The sequence below is a fragment of the Scleropages formosus genome, chromosome 11 (genome assembly GCF_900964775.1).
Source record: "Scleropages formosus chromosome 11, fSclFor1.1, whole genome shotgun sequence".
NCBI lineage: Eukaryota > Metazoa > Chordata > Actinopteri > Osteoglossiformes > Osteoglossidae > Scleropages > Scleropages formosus.
In genome coordinates, this window is record NC_041816.1 from 15,450,393 (window position 1) to 15,470,497 (window position 20,105).

At 40.9% G+C, this 20,105-nt stretch overlaps 2 protein-coding genes across 3 annotated transcripts in view; one reads left to right on the forward strand and one right to left on the reverse strand.

Moving 5' to 3' along the window:
* The window catches only part of scaper (S-phase cyclin A-associated protein in the ER), a 97,260-nt gene extending 89,087 nt beyond the window's left edge, over positions 1-8,173 (forward strand). For both annotated transcript variants that reach the window (XM_018763772.2, XM_018763773.2), the window contains exons 29-31: positions 5,358-5,549; positions 7,244-7,295; positions 7,556-8,173. In XM_018763772.2, the coding sequence (XP_018619288.2) occupies positions 5,358-5,549; positions 7,244-7,295; positions 7,556-7,659 (348 nt within the window). In that variant the 3' untranslated portion in view covers positions 7,660-8,173. The remainder of the gene's footprint in view (positions 1-5,357; positions 5,550-7,243; positions 7,296-7,555) is intronic.
* Positions 8,174-12,831: 4,658 nt separating this feature from the next.
* On the reverse strand, positions 12,832-19,016 carry isl2a (ISL LIM homeobox 2a). Its single transcript, XM_018763444.2, has 6 exons — positions 18,872-19,016; positions 17,870-18,059; positions 16,975-17,237; positions 14,798-15,084; positions 14,028-14,195; positions 12,832-13,368 (listed from the first exon to the last, which is right to left on the reverse strand). Exons 1-6 carry the CDS (start codon positions 18,927-18,929, stop codon positions 13,252-13,254), a joined length of 1,083 nt encoding a protein of 360 aa, XP_018618960.1. The 5' UTR covers positions 18,930-19,016; the 3' UTR covers positions 12,832-13,251.
* Positions 19,017-20,105: the final 1,089 nt, after the last annotated feature.

The following is a 20,105-nucleotide window of genomic DNA, read 5'->3' on the forward strand; positions in this document are numbered from 1 at the left end:
CCTTGTTCGCAATCAAAAAATGCAAAGGCCTTGCCAGGTGAAGGAGAAAGCTGGAGGAGTTGCAGGTTTCAAATGTCTCATCAACACCGAACACTTGTAAAAGTATGAGATCAAGTCAGCTGGTGCAAAGTATTTCACTTTAAATCCAAACATGCCTCATCGCAGCTCACCACCAATGATGCAAAGTCACGTGTTAATTCTAAGTTCTTGTTCGGGAATTCAGAAGGTGGTGTGTTTATACTGAACATTTAATTTTGTTTATTTTTTCTTCTGGTTAGGATATGTTTCTGAGTTAATAGGTTAAGAATGTATCATATATATAAAAAAGTAAAAAAAAAAAAAAAAAAAAAAAAAAATTCCCCCCCCCCCCATTTTTAAAACTTGGTGATGCATGGACATTTTATGATTAGCCCTTTTTTCCCTCTGATACACCCAGGACAGTTCTGGACAATGTTGAGTTCCTGGAATTTTTCCACGCTGGGTTTAGGCAGGATAAATGTTTAGAGGGGATATTTGGAACAGCTTTAGCCTTTCACATGTTAATGTAAGCACTGGCGGCACACAAAAGCGTTACTGACCCGCCGCCCGATTCGCTGTCCACAGCACTGGCTTTGTTTATGTGTACGAGCAAGAAATAATGCAGGTTGTAAAAAGGGAACTTTGAAGGGGGGACCACTATCCAGAGTGATATATGTACACCCTGTTGTAGGGGACATAAATAATACCAAAAGCACAAAAGCCATGGCAGGGTGACTTGCACAGGATCACTTGTACAATTACAGTCAGCCATGTTTCCTCTCCAGGAGCTTATGGTTGTATGTCACTGATGTCTCCTGGGTGATCTGTGGGAATACTCCATAACGGAGAAATAATTGGATTCCTCAGGCTCAAAAAGGTAGCAGCTTCAGGTATATCCTGCCAAACGTATGACAGCGATTTGTTTTATGCCACGTTTCCTCCGTCTCTTCCACCAGGAGTTCGGAAATTGCAAGTGGCATTCTCTTGTGTTGGGTACTAATCCTCTTCTACCAGGGAGCCCACAAACTATGAAGAGTGGGGGGGGAAAAAAGACCTGTGTGTTTAACAGGATAAAGGTGACCAGGAGGCCTTTTTTCATTAGCAGTGATTATTAGATAACCCCGAGAATGGGTCAGATGGTGCTGATAGGAGTTCGGCGGAAGCTAAGCTGTTGCCCAAAGAGTGACGGCGTCGCTGTGTTAGACAGCTGACCCTCCAGGCCGCCAGACTGGAGGGAACATGGGACCTGAGATCTGGACCGCAGCCTCGCTGTGTCGGCCTCCTCCCCTTCCTAACTGGTATGTCGCTTGGCCTGCACACAAACCCAGCACGTCGCCTCTAATCCCCATCCCCAGTGTTTACAGTCTCCTTCAGCAATTCCTTACAGCAGAGATAACCAAACCCTCATGACCTGTAGGGCAGATAGGACTGTTGCCCGCCAGCAGCTCCGAGTTACTCTTGTTACACTTTCTATATTTGTTTTTATTTTGCGAGAATAGATTGTATTACTGTGTTTGTTTTTCAGACTGATTAAATATACTACGAAAGTTGATTTAGAGGCTTCATAAGTATGTCCCTGTGTTGCGGAAGCCAGTTTCTAAGTACAGTTTCATACAGTTTCTAGGCATCTGCGCTAGTTTTTGCAGTAATTACAGAAAGCTAGTATGTTGTTTTAATTTAAATCGGGCCACACCGTACCATATATGGCAAGGTTAATGTTGTGCTGTATTCCTTTTGTTTCGTTATTTTATGGTCTTGCTGTATTTTGCTGTATGATCATGCACATTTCCTTTATGCTGAAAAGGTCTTGCTGGCTAGTTACTGAGTGTACAGCCGTCTAATTGCTTAAACCCAGAACCATATTGGCGACTTGGAAATGCGCATAGCGTTTGCACATGTCTGAGTTTGTGAGTGGGTGGTAGGAGTTGTTCAGATAATGTCCTTTCAGCAGTAACTTCCTTTCACGGGGGGCTGTCTTCCTCCTCAGATGTGGTGTGCCCTGACCCTTATCAGTAACTTGACCACGTCTCCTCTATGCTAATACAAACTTTAAGAGAGAAGGGGTGGATCTGTTTTGTATTTGGTGCCGAGCCTTAGATTTGTGGTTCTGTTTGAAGGCTGATTTACCCTAGTCCCAAAGTCAGGGATGCTGAGGGTGTCCAGACATAGAGAGTAACAGGAACTGTCCTGTAGTTGTTTGAAGATGGTCTCTCTCCTTCCTCCCCCACCCTTTTGCCTTTCTGGCCAAGGGCTAATATAGGCGGTACAGTGAGTCTTCCGTGTCGATGCCGAACCTACCGACCCCCCAGGGTACAGCCGTGCCAGAGTGGAACTCAAGTTGTGTCAACCTTTTGCGTGTTCAACTTCCAGAAAATTGCCTTTTTTTTACTGTAGCCTGCTTGACCTGCATCAAATCTAACCCATCAAGAAATACTTATATGGCTCTGAGATTTACATGATCTCATGGAATGGCAAGTGAAATAATTTCTCATGCACTTAAATATAAAATTTAAAAATGAATCAATTCAGGAATGCCAAGTACAATGTTGTATTTGTTTTTTCCCTGCCATCAGCAGCAGGGAATTAGCATTTGACTGTTTTATTTTTTCTAAATGATGAAATTCTTCCCAGGTGAGGTGAATGAGTATTGTTCCCATGTTTAGAACTGTCGATTGCATCAGCGAACATGTGGTTTTATTAGCTTTTTGCTATCAATTCAATAAATGTGCATTGAGCATTATTCATTATTTAATGTATTTAGCATTGTCTTACGTTTAATCTGTCTGTGGATTTAGTGGCAAATCACTTAAATACATCTCCCCTGAACGTGATTTTGACTACTGTAGGCAATTTGAAATTTTCTTACCATAAACTATTTTGACTGCTGGGAAATACCCATACCACACGCATACACATAAATGCTTGGAAAGGGGCTTTGTGCATTTGGGATATATGATTATTTTCCAAATCCAGGGATAGAAATTTGGACTAATAAGCCATGCTAAACTGGAAATTGATTCTTAATGTCCATTCTTGTGCTGACACCTACATACATAAGATCATCCATACATGATACCGTTTTTTGTTTTGATTTATTAGTATTTATAATTTTAGCTGCCTGTGTTCTGTGCTTTGTTTACTTCTGAATAGATATGTCCTACCTGTGCAGGAGTCCAATTTGTGCCTTACATACAAATTGCTGCTTCTTGTTCAGTTCATTAAGCAGTTGTCCTTGTAAAGGTCCACCGTTGACCCTTACGATCACCACAGCCGGATTTCCCCTTCTTATTTGCGTTTCACAACACAAACTTTACGTTCTCTTTGTTTTCCCAGAACAACGTGGGAGTTATGTAATGGAGCGCCATAAAAGCGCGGCCCGTTTGTAGCTCAGACGGGGCCAGAGCTATCAGACACTTGGGTTCCCCCCCCTTTATTGGTCTCCTTGTAGTTTAAGACTGATTCATTGTTTCAAAAGCTAGTCATTCTGTTTATTACTGAAGGACCCGAATGGGCTATACTGTGAATAGCGAACGACTTGCTTCACTGTTCACCCCCACAGAGTACACTGTCAGTGCGGTGTTCTGATGCACCTAGGAAGTGGAAGGTCACCGCAAAGCTGGGCAATAGCAAACTTTGGGGTGTTTTTTGAGAGCCTTGTTTTATGTCTTCCCTGCAGTGCATACTTGAGGGAGGACAATTTGTTTAGATGTTTGAAGATCTAGCACTGGATGGTGCAGGATTATGAGATGGCCTCATGTGATTTGTGGCGCTATGCAGATCCTGTCCATCCCATCTCCAGCCAGACACACGTCACCTATTTCAAACCCTTTTACTTCTTCCTTTTTTTTTTTTTTTCCTTCCCCTCTTTAAATAAAAGATCCAATACTGAATCCCCACACTGTTATTACACATTTCTTAAAGACTTTGCTATATATTTTACCATTTCTGTCTCAGAAATGGCTACCGTCATTACATAACTGTCAATCTGCCTCACTCGTTCAGCCTTATTTATTTAACTATAATTACATAATAAGACAAATATGCCTTGTATTTATTTTGTAATATTTAAAGTGTGTAAAAAAAAAAAAAAAAAAAAAAAATCTAGTCTGCCTCTTTAACCTGGAAAGAGTTCAGTAGTCTTTTTCTTCAGGGGAAAAAAAGAAACTGACTACTCAGTTGTTTCAAAAGAGTCTTAAAACATCTTAATATGATACAACATGGTTAAAGAGCCTTTGAACGCTGCTGTAGAACATGGACCAGAGGGGCCTCACCTTGAAATGATAAAAATGTGAATTATTGGTTTGTTTATCATGCTCTTAAACCCTAAAGTGCATTATTAAACAGAGAATGCATTGGAAGAGAATTGTTAAAAGTGTTTTTAAAATCTTGTAAATCCCAGTAATTTATGTCACTCTGCTTGAAGAGCTTCACCCTGGTCTTCTGGTTTCAATTTGGTTAGAGCTGTTCTCTGTGTGTTTGTACCTGGGAAGCTTTTTTTTTTTTTTTTCTTTCCCCTCCTCTTCTTTTTTCCAGATACAATTTACTGTTGTGACCTCCTGGTTGTCCCGTCTTTTCCAGACTGACCACAGCTTACCCAGGCTCCAGGGAGGGAAACCAATAGTTTAGATCCTCTGTCCTGCCACACAGCCACTTCTTGTGTATTGTTTCACTCTAATCAAACTAGCCTGCGAGTGATTTGATTTTAATATTGGTGAGCCGGATATAATGGTGTGATTGAAATGCCCTGTTGCGCAGGGGCATGGCAGCAGCCGGTGAGGATTCCATTAACGGTATTGCTTCATTTCTTAAAGTGGCAATGACACACCACGCATGGGTGGGAGCCAGCCTGGCGTGGAAAAACCTGCTTTCAGCCTCTGGACCTAGGCTAAGTCTGGCCTGTCTGGACTGAGAAACCCTTAAAGGTTATCGATTTTTAAATTATCCTGAATTGTTTTATACTACATTTCCATTGTAGATACTGTATCAGGCTGACTGGGATTTTGAGCAACTGGCCTTAATGAGTCTCACAAATGGACAGAGCAATGGTTGGTTGTGCTCTCTACTGGTTCCTTTTTTCTTGCCAGCAGAATTTCACAATTTGGTAATATTAGTAAATGTGGTAATTAATGACCAGAAGACTTCCATCATTCAGACTTTCATACCACGTAACCATTCAGTGGATGACATTGACCTCTCTGTTCCCCTTAAATGTGTGTTTTTGTGTTGTTTCGCACTAGATTTATGTATAGGCGGAGCAGTGTGATTTATGGAGCTCTGACAGGGCTCTCAGCGGGCCTGGGTGACTGACTGCAGTATGTGTGTGCGTGTGTGTGTTCCAGGTGATTGTGCAGTCTGGCCGGCAGCCCAGCGTACTGCAGAAACTGTGTCAACTACCCTTCCAGTACTTCAGCGATCCGCGCCTCATCAAAGTGCTCTTCCCCACCCTGATCTCGGCCTGTTACAACAATCCACAGAACAAGGTCATCCTTCAGCAGGAAATGAGCTGTGTGCTGCTGGCCACCTTTATACAGGTACCTGGCTTTAAATGGAGCTCATAACTCCTGCCGTTCACTGGTCTTCACCCTTAACCCCTCCAGTTCTGTTTCTGCCCCTCACCCGTTCTCATTGTTAACCTCACCGGGTTTGGTCTTGCATCCAACTAGGTGTAATTTGGTCTCACCTTCCGTATTTCTGTACCTTACCAATGGTGCTGTGTCTTAGACCGTAATGTAACTTTTTAGTATTTAGTTTTTTTTTTTTTTTTTTCCCCCTGATTCCACATTTTCCTGGACACAAATAAGCTTTGACACTGTGTGTTTCAATGACACATGGTTTATTTAGAAAAATCAGATCGCTTTATTCCAAGCTTACTCAGAAGCTTCAGACGAATCTTTTTTGTTTCGTACTATTTTGCCGAAATTCCCCCCCCCCCAGGGTGTGAATATGTGCAAATACATATTTTACATTTACATTTATTTGTTTAGCAGATAGGGGGTGCGGTGGCGCAGTGGGTTGGACTGCAGTCCTGCTGTCCGGTGGGTCTGGGGTTCGAGTCCCTCTTGGGGTGCCTTGCGGCGGACTGGCGTCCCGTCCTGGGTGTGTCCCCTTCCCCCTCTGGCCTTACGCCCTGTGTTGCCGGGTAGGCTCCGGTTCCCCGTGACCCCGTAAGGGACAAGCGGTTCTGAAAATGTGTGTGTGTGTGTGTGTTTAGCAGATGCTTTTCTCCAAAACAACATGCATCTCATAGAAATACATATAATAGGTGAAGCTGTTGCTTCCCAAGTCTCCTGCTTAGGTGGAGAGGCACCTAGCTTAACTTGAAGTTCATGGACTCATTTATGCTTCCCTGTTGGATTTCCTTTTACAAGAATGATGTAATTTGTTTCAGTCAAAATTTCAAAATTGAAGGAGGTCATATTTTATGTTACATAAGTTATTATGAAAGTATATTTTTCTCTTCTGCTTCTTGCCCATTTCCATGTTAAAACCACAAACTTTATTTTGCAAGTAGTTTGAACTGAATGTATATTAAGGGTAGAGTCATTTACTGAAGTACAAAGCAGTATTAAATTTTCTGGTTGTTCATAAAGTGCTATAGTGTAGGTGTGTTGGAAAGTTAAGACTTTCCTTGTGCCGTTGGTTTTGCAAAGATGCACATGTTGTGGTGTCAGTTTCTTACAAAACTGCCTTTGTTCCACAGATCAATAAAACACAACTTATGTGCCATTCTAAAGGGATGTTGACACTGGCCCTTCATTATGTGTGTAATTTAAGATTAGAGATGATTCATTTGTTGTCTCTGCGTGTTAACTCGCCCATTGTCAAAGAAAGAAAAATCTGCTTTAATGTGGCAATTTAGCTGCTCGAAGGGAGTATAGTTTGTCTCTGAGAATACAAGAGACAAAACAAAGTTATTCTTCTTCTGTGCATAGTATGTCGTTTTCTTTTTTTACAACCTGTATTAGAATTACATTGACAGTTTAGCAGTTAACTTCGGTTAAAGTTTGCATGGTAAGGAGAAGCAAAGTGATCCCCCCAACATCAGAAGTGTGGTATACTGTGTGTGTATACTGTGAACAGGTCTGGAGAGGTATGGTACCCCATTGCCCAATCACAGGACAAAGCCCTTTTTCAGTTAGTTGATGGCTTTGGGCTCACTTTCCTCTCTTGTCAAACATGAATCCATTATTAATCCATTATCATCAACTTTTTCTTCTCCCTCTAGGATTGCGCACAGAATTCATTTCAGACCACAGCCAGGACATCCCAGGAAAGAGGTTGGTTCTGGGTTCTCTTTTTTTCAGAAGTTTGTTTACCTTTAATTTTCCAGTTATGCAGTGAGATCTCATGTCTGATAAGTCATTGATCCACACCAGTTGTTAACAACAAAGTCTTAACAAATTGTTGTCTTTGCATTTTACATGACAATTCCTTTATGACCTTATGCATTGTGTATGTGGCTTCGGAAACGTTTTGATGAACACTTTCAGCATGTTCCTTAGCGTGTGATCTCTCCGTCTCATTATTTTACCCTCAGAAAAAGACTCTGTGTGTGACGATGTTCTCGAGCTGCCAAACCGTTTCCCTCGAGGACAATGGGAAGAGGCACTTCAGTTTTTCCTCAAGAAGCAGGATGACTGACTGCTGAATAGACCAATGGAATTGGAGTGAAAAGGGAATGGCTAATTATTACACTAAATAGGTTTATCGACTTTTAATTTAATGAGCATTTTTCTTTTCAGAAGAATTTGAAGCTGAAATAGAAGTCGCCAAAATTTTTGCCACTTACATAATGCTTTTTCTTATTGCTTCTTTTTCTTAAAAAAATAATATTTCAAGTGAGTATAAAATGTTTGTGAAAAGGTTAAGAAATGGACATTTACTGAATGATAATCACGGACACAAAAAGCTCTCTTAAAACACATTTACCAGCTGAGAAGTGACTTTAAGTGTATTGTAGCTCTTTGATAACAATAACAAATATTGTTCTGATAACTGTGACCATTGTCTTGTTTATAGTTTCTATATAACTGTTTTGTACCAATTTATTTAATTTGCACTCTTTGTTTGATTCATATGTATATTCTTTCATTAGTTTGAGCCATGTTTCCCAGTGGTATATTTATTTTTGGTTAAAATACCTTGGTTTATGAAATACTGCAAACCCTTAATTTATTTAGTTACATATACAGTACATTTAATAAAGTTATTTATTACTGTCTCCCGTTTTTTTTTTTGAACTGAAATGCATAATAAGAATTTAATTCTCATCTATGTTTTTAATACAAATGAAAACAAGTTGTTGGGTATATTTAACTTTGTAGAATACAGCATCATTACTGTGTTTCTGTGGCTTCGAGATTTGTAAGATGCAAAGAGTTCTCCCTTGTCCTCAAAAGCGCACAACTGAAAGGTCTTTCTTTTATCAAGTAAGCAGATATGCTTAATTTGTCACCTACAAGACTTTGTTGAAACCTTGGGACCTTCTCCTTGCTACATTAAACTTGAGTTAGATGTAGAACCTTTTAAAATACAAGGCAAGCCAGATTTAAAGTTCATATTTACTAGTTGAATATATTCATTGTGTTGTGACATGGACGCGGTGGCACGGTAGGTAAAGCCAGCGCTGCACTGTGAGTGTGCGGATTTGACGTGTCTTCTCACGTTGGCACCCCACACATACTCATGGAGAAGGCATTGGCCAACTACTTCTGTTCCTATTTTGCCTTGGAAGCCATGCAAGTGGTTGAGATGAGTCACGTTTTAAGGTACTTCCTTCCATCAATATTCATTATATCATTATATCTGCATATTTTCAAAAACTTTTCCCCTGTCTCTTCTGAATTCTAATTTCCTTATACTTTCAACAATGCAGATAAGTCAGAAATCTTAGACGCAGTAATCCTGGTTCTTAAGAACCTCTGCTGTGTGTGTGCATGTAATTCTAAAAAAAAAAAAAAAAAGTAAGGAGGACAGTGGGGGGGGGGGGGATCAATGTGAAAAATGAGTACAGTTTACACAGACTGAATTTGGGAGCCATTCGTCAAGATAGAAACAGGCTGCTATGTTTTTGACTTCCAATGCTTTGTCTTCCAGACTTTACAACCTTTTTTTAGTCTAAGTAAAAGAAATTCATAAAATACTTTGGTCTGGTTCCTAAAAGCGTTTCCATTCTCCTAAGATTTCTAGTCTTTTAATGAATTCAAGATTTTTTTTCTCTTACACAATCTTTTTAATGTTGACCTTTCTCACACACGTACATATATAATAATTTTGAAATTGCAAAATGTCTGCTAAAAACTTGTCTTTGTTTTGTTTAAAAAGAAATAAAACAAAGGGGAGGACCTTCTGACCTTTCGTTTAAGGAAAGTAGATCCTGTACACATGCATTTGGTGTATAAATTAATATTTTGGGTGGAGGGAGTATATTTGTAGTATTACTTTTGATAATATGCTATGTAATGACGAAGCTCTGGGGGGTCTTCCCTTGGTTTTGGAGACCCCTGAGTGAGGATCACCACTGTTTGTTTTTCTTGGAGATCATGATAACTACAGATACACACCACTGAAATAGCTGCTTAATGACACATTTCTAGCAGATGTTATTGGCGTTAACTGAAATGTTGTCAAAGCCTCTCTTGCATTTCATAATGTCTAATCATTATGACCCGTTGTGGAATTTTCTCCGTCTTAAGCCTGGATTTTTTTCTCTCTCTCTCTGTCGCAATCAGTATTGTTTTCACAAGATAACCCTTTGTAAAAATGACAACAATGTAAACAACCCAAATGAAGTATAATACGTACTTTACAAACTAAGTACAACCCACCATCATGACAAATGCACGATATAATTAAATTAAATTAACAGTGGGGACGGGGTTAGATAGGATCTGAATGTGTGGTACAGAGCTGAGGGATTTCGAGGTAAAGCAGCGAGTCACATTCCGATCGCTGCGAGTTCAAACTGTTAGACGTTGCAGTAACTGGGAAAAAAAATAATGGACAATTGGGTGCACTTATTTTTGAGTCAAACGATAAAACCAATATTTCTGTGGGGAATGGGATTTCGGTCATGACATGATAATATCATTTTACTATCACACTGCGATAATTTTGGTCAGACATAACTTTATACTTTTTAATACATTTTCCAGTTCCGTTTGTCATGTTTCCTTTCAGCATTGCCGTACATTTACTCAGTGAAAAATATCTGTTTATATTTAGAGGCGCTGCGGAGATAAATACGTTTCTAATTTGAAGTAAAAAAAAAAAAAAAAAAAAAAAGAAAGAAGCGCACGGATTTTTTGCGGATAAAAGCTCCAGTCTTTTAAAAGGCATCGGTGTGGCGCGAATTTATGTGTACTTTTGGGTAAGAATATATATTTTTACCTTTAACTCATTCTTCACATTTCACTAAAACGAATATTGGTCACTGACTAAACGACTTTTAAAAAAAAAAAAAATGACAAATGACAGTGATTGGAGCGCTATCAACGACCACGGTTGTGGTGGTGACACTGACACCGGTCCAGTGTGTCGGATTCCCGTCACGGTCACTCACGGTTCTTTCTTAATCTCTTCAAATACGACATGTATTGTTTTGATTATTACACACTGTTGAATTTTAACGTTCATCAGTTAATGAGAATGTGTTCTTTTTCAATCAACGTGCTGCACAAACCACCCACTTAGAAAAATCTTTATATACGTTGGTGATTCGCTAGTATTTATTTAATTAATAGCTACAAAGAATCGTCATCTGGTGTCTTTAATTTACTGCCACCTTTTCCGAAATAAGAGAAATTTTCCGCAGTCGTTTAATTTTTACTAATAACTTCCTAACTCGGGAAAAGTTGACGAAGTGAACGGGACATGCATGGGCTACCAACTGATATCGTTAAAAACGCTTTTATTAACGAGAACGTTCATTTTTAAAAGCATCCAGGTGGAATTATTTCTTTGTATTTATTTATATGCATGCAATTTTCATTTTCTAAGCCTTAATGTGCGTTTTCAACTTTTTTTTTCCATGAAGGAGAACTTGAAGATGGAGCACAGCCAAGATGCGGAGGGAGTAACTTCAGAGATTCCTTCAGCTGTACAGCGGATCAAGTCCCGTCGCATTACTGCGCACTTTCATTTACCTCATTCTCGTCCGAAGGGACGTACGGTGCTGGATAATCCTTTCTGCAAATGATTTGCCACATTATACAGCAGGTTTTTTTTTTTTTTTCCTGTATCAGCTCAGGGCAAGAATCTTGATCGTGAGCAGGCCTTTATCACAGCAGCGTGGGATTCGAACGCATAACTTTCAGACTTCCAGGCGACGGCCGCGAATGCAGTCTAGCTACTATCCTTTCAGAGACACCTTAGATATTTCCTGCCATTAAATTTCGGGACAGACTAAGGTGGCAGGTCCTGTAGTGTCCGGACACGAGTCGAACGGACGTGACGGAGCCGAGCAGCAACGTTGCCAACGAGCCACCTGGTCCAGGCCGCGGACACGGGCGTCTGCCGGGGAACCACGTGTGTGTTTGTCGGAGCTCCTTTTACAGGTGATTCCGGGTGCAGATAAGACTGAGGTGGCCGGAACTCGTCTGTCTGGACTGGGGACCTAACGAGACAAACTGGACTGATGGAGAGTCAGAGCCGGCCGACCGGCCGAGACCACCAGTGGGTATCACTGAAACACGCGTGACCATTCCACACATGCTGCTCTTATCATTATCCGAGGGCTTGGCCGCAGTGATTGAGTCGACACGTTGTTTGTTCTCTTCTTGGTTTTACCCACCAAGACTCACCGAACGCGTCTAAACACAGCCCCCTTGAAGCATTTCGTTTCGCGTTTGTCAAAACCAGTCGCACTACACATTAATGGATTACCTAACCCATGATGAGGTTCATGTAATTTTAACTGTTTTGGAGATCCGCGATGGCTGGTGTTTATCTTTTCCCATGGTAATAAAACTAGAAGTAGTTCGCTTTTGATGCGAGCTAAAGATGTTGAAATTCAGAGAGAATAATTGTGACCGCTTTTATTTTAAACTGGATTAAATTTACTTAAATTTACGGTCCTGTTCCTTCCTATTTCCTTGATTCACAGAGATTAATAAATATTAATTACATGATTCACATTTTGGAAGCCCTTTCCCCAGTGCAAGGGAGCTATCCAATTAAACCAGAATTAAATATATAAATAAAGGGCATAGACAGATATGCGGCAATAAAAATAAAGATTTAGAACAGGAGTGGCCTTCTATTTGTTTGTTTTTGACATCAGTTTAAAATAGCTTGATGTTTATCAAAGAACCTTAGGTGAAAAGCCTTGTCACAATAATAGTCCTCAAGGCAGATCGATTTAATATGGAAAAAAGGAATGATTCACTTTGATTATGAGATAGAAACACGGACCTTTACGGTTTCTGCGAGATAATGCACACATCTTTAGCGCAAAAAGTGTATCAAGCATTAAACAATAATAATTATTTTTCTTTTTATTATTATGATCAGTTTTACTGTTGTTCTGGCAATAAATAACAATAACTTAATTTTTGTTCGAGAGGCACAATATGTCCTTCGTCCATTAAGATAAAATATTTTACAACAAGAATATGTTTTATATCATCTCCGGAAACCATGCGCATGAAGACAAACACCAGGACCTCGACACTCATTAACGAAATATAGCCTATATATATATATATATATATATGTACATATATATATTTATATAAAAAAAAAACTTTTAAGAAATGAGACACAATGATCACCAACGAATGAAAATGTTCAACATGAAAGAGTCAGTGGCTCCAAATCAATATTAGAAAGAGAGACTGCTTTGTATATCCTTCACGATGTCTTCAGTGGTGTTGGACTCAAGTGGAGAGACTGTTATATTTGACACCGGTTTTTGTCACCCAAATCCTCACAATTACTTGAACCATCTTGCTTAAAAATCTTATGTCGGTAACGCCGAAGATCATGTGGGTTAACAAAGTTCTCATGTGGGTAACAAAGATCATGTCGGTAAGGTTGAAGATCTCATATAAGTGACGTTGAAGACCTCATGTAGGTAACGATCACAAAACAATACATCTTCCACGACAAATCTTCTTTTGAAAGATGTATGTCCCTTCGACTCTGTGGTAAACTTGTCTGTTGTCATGCAGGAGGGCGGGAACATGCCGGGCCTGGGGTTGATGCCAGTGGGCCTGGGGATCGTGTCGCTGGGCCTCACGTCTCCACAGGGCTCGGCACCATACTATTTGGAGTGTCGGGTAGCTGCGATGACAAGGAGGTCACATCACTGCCCGAGGAATTACCCAAGGAACCCGATTCTGAAAAAGACACCTGGATCGAGGAAGAGGTACGTGTAAGTATTTGTTCAAATACGGTATACCGGCATATTCATCTTATGAAGCTGGATGTTTCACAATAATATGCATATGAACAGTACAAGTGTTGCATCAGTTGTTATATTTTGCATTAATCTGTGGAAGCATTTTGCATTGTGTTAAAGTGTCCCTTATAGCGGCAGTGGCTCAGAGAAAGGTATCGAGAGTCTAATGATGGGCCGTCTTCTCCGTACAGTGTAGAGCACAGTCAGGGTCTTTCACAAAGCAACATAACTCATTTTACCCTGGTGCCATTTGTAAAGTCAATATTGTCCTGTGGTAAGAATTCTGTCCTTGTTGAACAATGCTTCCTGTTCTCAACATGTTTACTAAATTTATCCATCTGAGTAATATCACTTCCTAAAACATACCCTGGCGAAAACAGTTAGTTATGGAAACTATTTAAGGCACAGGGGAGATATATGTATTTTTGTTGATAATTTGTAATGAACTGTTTTCAACCAATGACATTTGATCTCGTATTCCTATTATGTTGAACAGAAATCAAAATTTAGTAGGGCAAAGAAATATTACATGACACTGATATGAGGTAGGGGATTATTATCGTCTTTTGTTGTTGTGGCCTGTATTGTTTCAAAGGATCTTTTCCCTCACCAGTTGCTGGAAGGCAGGCTGGTCCAGGTCACTCTGCAAGGCAAACTCACTCAGGGCTTTCCAAGGAGGCTGGTAGGTTTGTACCTCCACTGGGTTCCCTTGAACGGTGTTGTCATGTCTGATTGGACTACCTGCTACCAGCGGAGTACCTGTGAGTCCCTGGAGGTTCTAAAAGGAGACAAAAATGCAGATTTTTACGTTTATTAAACGTTACGCAGTTCAGAACTTTAAATCTCGAGACATCAAATGTACAGTCCTATTAGATCTCCATCCGAAATTCATTTTTTCTGCAAGGGTTTTTTAATATGCAACAAACTCGGGGCAAATCTGTTTGATTTTTGTCACAATATTGTTACCTATGCAATAGGAAGAAATACTGTTATTGAAATACCTTTTTCATTTAATGTACCCTAACCTTTCTAAATTATACAGCTGTATGTAAGACCCAAGAACGTTCAGAAAACTATCTTAAAAGAAGTAATATAATGCCAAAATTTTATACATGAAGAATATATACGACATTCGGTCTCTCAATCATAGGGTCAAAGTCATAGGGTTCAGGTCAAGAATAACAGAAAATTTTCATTTTCTCTCTCAAAAGGAAAAAAAAAAAAATCACTGAAATTATTATTATTATGCAGGGCATACAGTGCTGGCTACAAATGACCTAAGCACATGGACAAAACTAAATGGTAAGAGTTAATTTTTCAGCAGTGCAGCGCGCTGTGATGTAACATTTCAACTTTTTTTTCAGTGCTCTGCAGCCTTACGGTTTTGTCGCTGTGCTGCTGCTGCTGCAGCTGCTTCATAAGGATGCTCCTCTTTTTGTCCTTGCAGCGCTTGTTCTGGAACCACACGCGGATGACCCGCGGGCTCAGGCCCGTCATCTCCACGAGCTGCTCCTTCATGAGCGCGTCCGGCCGCGGGTTCGCGTTGTAGCACGTGCGCAGAGTGTGCAGCTGCTTCTCGTTGAGCACCGTTCGCACGCGGGTCGTCTTCTCCGACTGCTTGTGCGCGTGCGTCCGGTGGGGCGCCTGTCTCACGGACACCGGGTCCGCTGCAGGAACGGACAGCGCGCGCGCGCGCGCACACACACACACACACACACACACACAAATAAGTGAACGTTTAGAAAAAAATTCGTTGAACCAACTCCTGTTTCACAGAAAGTCACAAAAGCGCAAAAGAATCATTTAAGATGAAGCCGCTGTGGGAGAGATGTTATGACATGGTGTAAAGAAGATTTCCCACCAGGGTTAAACATGTGTAAAGTGTAATTACAAAAATATTAAAAAAGTATTAAAGATTCTCAGTGTCTCAATTTAGCCTATTAATAATAATAATAATAATAATAATAATAATAATAATAATAATGCTTTATTCATTTAATATTATTTATCAGTATTTATATCAACATTCAGTTTTGACTGAAAGGTTAGTCACTGGGATATAAGCTTATTTTATAAAGGTTTCCCGTCGTAGAAATAGATAGTTTTTATGATTTGGGATAACGCTGAATTATGACAGCTGTCAGTGGATGAATGGCCTCTGTTGGGGCCAACAAAGGATCACGCATCAAACAGCAACTTCACAGGCAAAGGCACATTTACACACTGATCCGAGTTCGAAGCGGGACGCTGTCAGTCCGTGCTGGACATTGTACTGCACTCTACCAATACTATACTAACACTGTGCTATAACACTGTTATTTCTGTCTGCAGTCATTCGAACCAGCAAACGCAAATTCGCTGCTGATGTTTTTATACGTGGTTCTCCTCTCCCAAGATTATAAACTGACTAGCGAAGTTCCTACATCTCGCTATAGTAAGTAAATAAAAGAATTAAAAAAAAAAACTCGAGGTATTTTCTTACATCGCTTCCGAGTAAGTACCTTGATGAAGGGTTGTGTAGGAGTGGGGTTCGAACCAAAGACCGCCGCCCCGCTTTATCCGCGAAGACAAAGAAGTGTGTTCAGAAAGTGACTGACAACTGAACCCCCGACGTAACGCAACACCGCTGCAATATTTAATTATAAGAACTGCATTTACCAACTTTACTTCTGCGCGTGATCAAGCAAGATTTCATTTGAAATCTCTGAGTCGACAAACAACATAATATTTCAAATATTGTTCATTGTTTTGACGAAATATTAGGTTAACATAACCAAACGTGCTGAAATGAACATTCAACTACATGTTTAACAGAGAAAAAGCCTAAAGACAGACAGTCATTCTGAGAGTTGAAACAATAAGTTAGCCTGAAACAATATTGCCATAATGTTAGTACTTACGACAGGCTGACTGATTAACTGTCTTTAAATCAAGCCGAAAATGTCCGAAACATTAATATGATCAAAGGAGCACAAACTTTTCAAACACTCATATTTTCCAATAGGCTTTCGTTTAACTAAAGTACTTTCCCAAAAAATCCGCATCGATAAGAAAAACTGTAACAGCAATAGATTAAATACGTCCGAAAATTCCATGTATATTGATATTATTTATACTTTCTATGGATTCTTTGTCAGAATGAAATAGAACTTGTAATAATAATGGATCATACGTAGGATAATAATTTTTTACAAGGGTGCTTTGTTGAAACAAAGAAACGAATAATAATTCATATATATGCTAACATTTTCTATGTCTTTCATATGTATGTCAAAATGAAATAAGGAAACAAAGAAACGAATAATAATTCATATATATGATAACATTTTCTATGTCTTTAATATGTATGTCAAAATGAAATAAGAACAGCAATGAAAATAGTTTAAACGCACTAAAAGCAGTTTGAAGAGATATATTGTGAGAAGTATTGGAAATAACAATAATAAGAAATAATAATAATAATAATAATAATAATAATAATAATAATAATGTCGGTTTATATTGGTTATGATGATGATGATGATGATGATGCTAAAGGAGTGAAGAGACAGCCGTACCGGCCATGTGCAGCGCCCTGTGCGGATGCACGTGTCCCGGGCTCTCGGGGCTCCCGGCCCCGCTCCGCTCCAGCAGCAGCCCGTGGTCAGCACGGCATAGCAGCTCGTCGTCCCGCACCGAGAACTCGTCCCCGGGCAGCAGCTGGCGGCTGCACACGGAGCAGCGGAAGCACTCGATGTGGTACACACTGTCCCGGGCCCGCATCACCAGGTCACTGCTGCTGAAGCCCAGGCCGCACGTGGCACACTTGATACCGAATAACCTAAGAGCACATGTATGGATACTTACATTACTTATACAGTATGTGAATGGGCTCTATATACTACATTTTTATTACCTATCTCTATAGATATCTATATATGTAAGATTTTTTATTATATCTATCATATAGCCTCTTCATATAAATATTGGGTTTTTACCTACTGACAGTTGTTTCGTTACAAAATAACGAATGAAATTACGAGTACCAGAGCGTCGTATATATCAATAAAAAGTGCCGTTCGAGAAAGCGAAATATTATTGAGACTCCACGCGTCAAATTACTTTTGACGCTACACGCGGTACATGTGTGTGTGATGTGTGTTTTTTTGCTCACGACATGATGTTTCTCTCTGTAGTTATTTAATTATGTGTATTCTTCGTGACAGAAAATAAGGTTCTTTATTTAGCACGACAATTATGACCTTTTGATGTCTTTGCCTACTACTGTGATTTAGAATGTGGGATATATTCCGTTTTACAATTCTTACCCAGCATTGTACAACAAAGTATTTTCCCTGCCTCAACACGGTAAAAATTACCTTGAACAAAAGGGATGCTGTATAACGACAACGAATGCTGTGCTTGTGGCTCTGCCTGCGTGTTAAGTGAAAAAAGTTGTTCGCCGGCTCCTACCGCACATAATCCCGCTTGCAGTACGTCTTGCCGTCCCGCACGAAGCACGTGCACGTCTCGTCCAGGTACTGACTGCACTCGGCGCACTTGAGACAGGCCGCGTGCCACTCGAGGTCCGGGGAGACCCGCAGGATGTACTGGTCGTGGATCTGACTTCCACAGCCCACACACATGGCGATGCTCGACTTCTCTGCGGGAGAGCAGACGGGGGGTCCGGGTGTCAGTCATCCTGCCCACCTTCACGCGCAGAACAACGCAGACCCACGAAAGCCCCGCACCGTGCCCCACGTTATGTCCACGCAGAGAAATACACGTTTACGGCACTGTTCATTGTTCGCTCGGAACAACTCGGCCGTGTGTTTTCGGCGCTAATTTGCGTTTTGACTAAACACTGGCAGTAGGCAGTAGATGGTGTGTGTGTGTGTGTGTGTGTGTGTGTGTGTGTCTTGTAATTTGAGGATTCCAGCTCAGAACCCCCCTCCGCTTCTTCAGTTCAGTACCCTTCATCAAGGTACTACTTCTGACTCCGAAGTGATTCAGTAAAACAGCACGCCGCGCTAGTTTAAATTACAATGTTGTTTATCCCGCATGCTACGACGACGTCACCTCGAACAAAAGCATCACACTGAACTCAGGTCAGAGTAGCAATTAATCTAATACTTTTTCGTAGCATTTTTTAAGGAGGAGGCGAGTTTCCGCAGTTTTGCCACTTTCTTTCTCTCTCGTCGCGCCGCGAAGAACGCGTTACTTAACAATCACGGCACATTTCGCACATTGTCTGTCCAGCAGTTCCACGCGCAACATGTCCCCGTTCTTGAGATCACACGAGTGTTACAATCCAGCCCTGCTTGCTTGTGCTAACAGTGTAAGTGCACACAATCACAAACAAATGCGAGACTGACTCCGCTGGAAAACAGCCTGCTGCTGCCGCTGTGTGTGTGACAGATGGTGGCTGAGGAACGCAACAAACACGGTAGTACTACGGTACAGCACAGTACTCACTTTTGGAATGATCCCCCATATCACCCAAGAAAGACGAGCTGAAGATAATATCCACCATACAGGAAGGAGCGCGGACAGGCGGCGCTGCGCAAACGGAGTGAGGAGGTGCGTGTCCGGTCCCCTTTGCAGCCTGACAACTTGTGTCCTCGCGGCGCGGCGTCCGTGAGAGGCTGCGGTGAGCCGCCAGCGCTGCGTGACGTCACGCGCGTGCACACACGCGCACCCGGACGGGTCAACAGGGGGCAACAGGAGACCCTCGGCGTGACTTGGGCTGGCGAGGAGGAGGACTATGCATCATATAGGTGCGCTGTGCACGCGACGTGCGTGACACCTTCAGAAAGACACCGCATGTGACCCACGTTCTTATCTTATTACTGCCACATTTCAAAAAAAATAAACAGTACAAACATTTATAAAATTTGTCGCATGAATGTAGAAAACCTCACGTCGCCGATTCTTTCTGTCTAACGTGGACATAAAAATCTTTTTCATATACCAATCGTAGAAAATATATCGTTTTTTTTAACATCGAAATTTGATAATGTCGCTAGACATGATGTTGTATTTTAATCCGGAATCAAAAAAGCAGTACGAATGTTCATCACTAAGGGTCTCTTTAGATTTTTATTATTATTTTAAAAAACTTAAGGCAGTACAACATGTTCTATGAAAAAGATCGGAGACAAATCCAGTGTGTAACTGAAGTGTAAACTTCTAACACTAATCGTTAAATACATGCAGCATATATATCCTCTTTTCCTTAGCAATGAATAATTGGCACTACTATTCTTGCGCACCTATACACACATTTCTAAGAAGTTTTTTCTTAGTGTCATACACAGTCTATGTAATAAATGTGTGTGTGCGCCCAGGTGCTTTTCAGTGCTGTACCTGAGGATGATGGACCATGATGAGGGGGGTTTCGCGCCAAAGACGCTGCGCTGATGATGCGACTCAACGTGGTTACAACACAAGTGACCCGTTCTGGAAGCGAGCCCACGCTGGGAGATGTCCTTGCGTGACGGTTTTGTTCGCGATCAGACGCAAAAATGGAAAAAGTGCAGCTGTTGTGTTGTCAGCAGTTTGAGTTTGAATGAATGCTCGCGTCGAAAGACGGGGAATGACCAGTATACAACAACACCGTTCGCAAGGGGGCTCGAAGGAAGCCCACCTGGCTGATCCAGCTTTACTATGGTATGGTGCACCAAACTGCCGAGAGTTAACAGAAAACGTA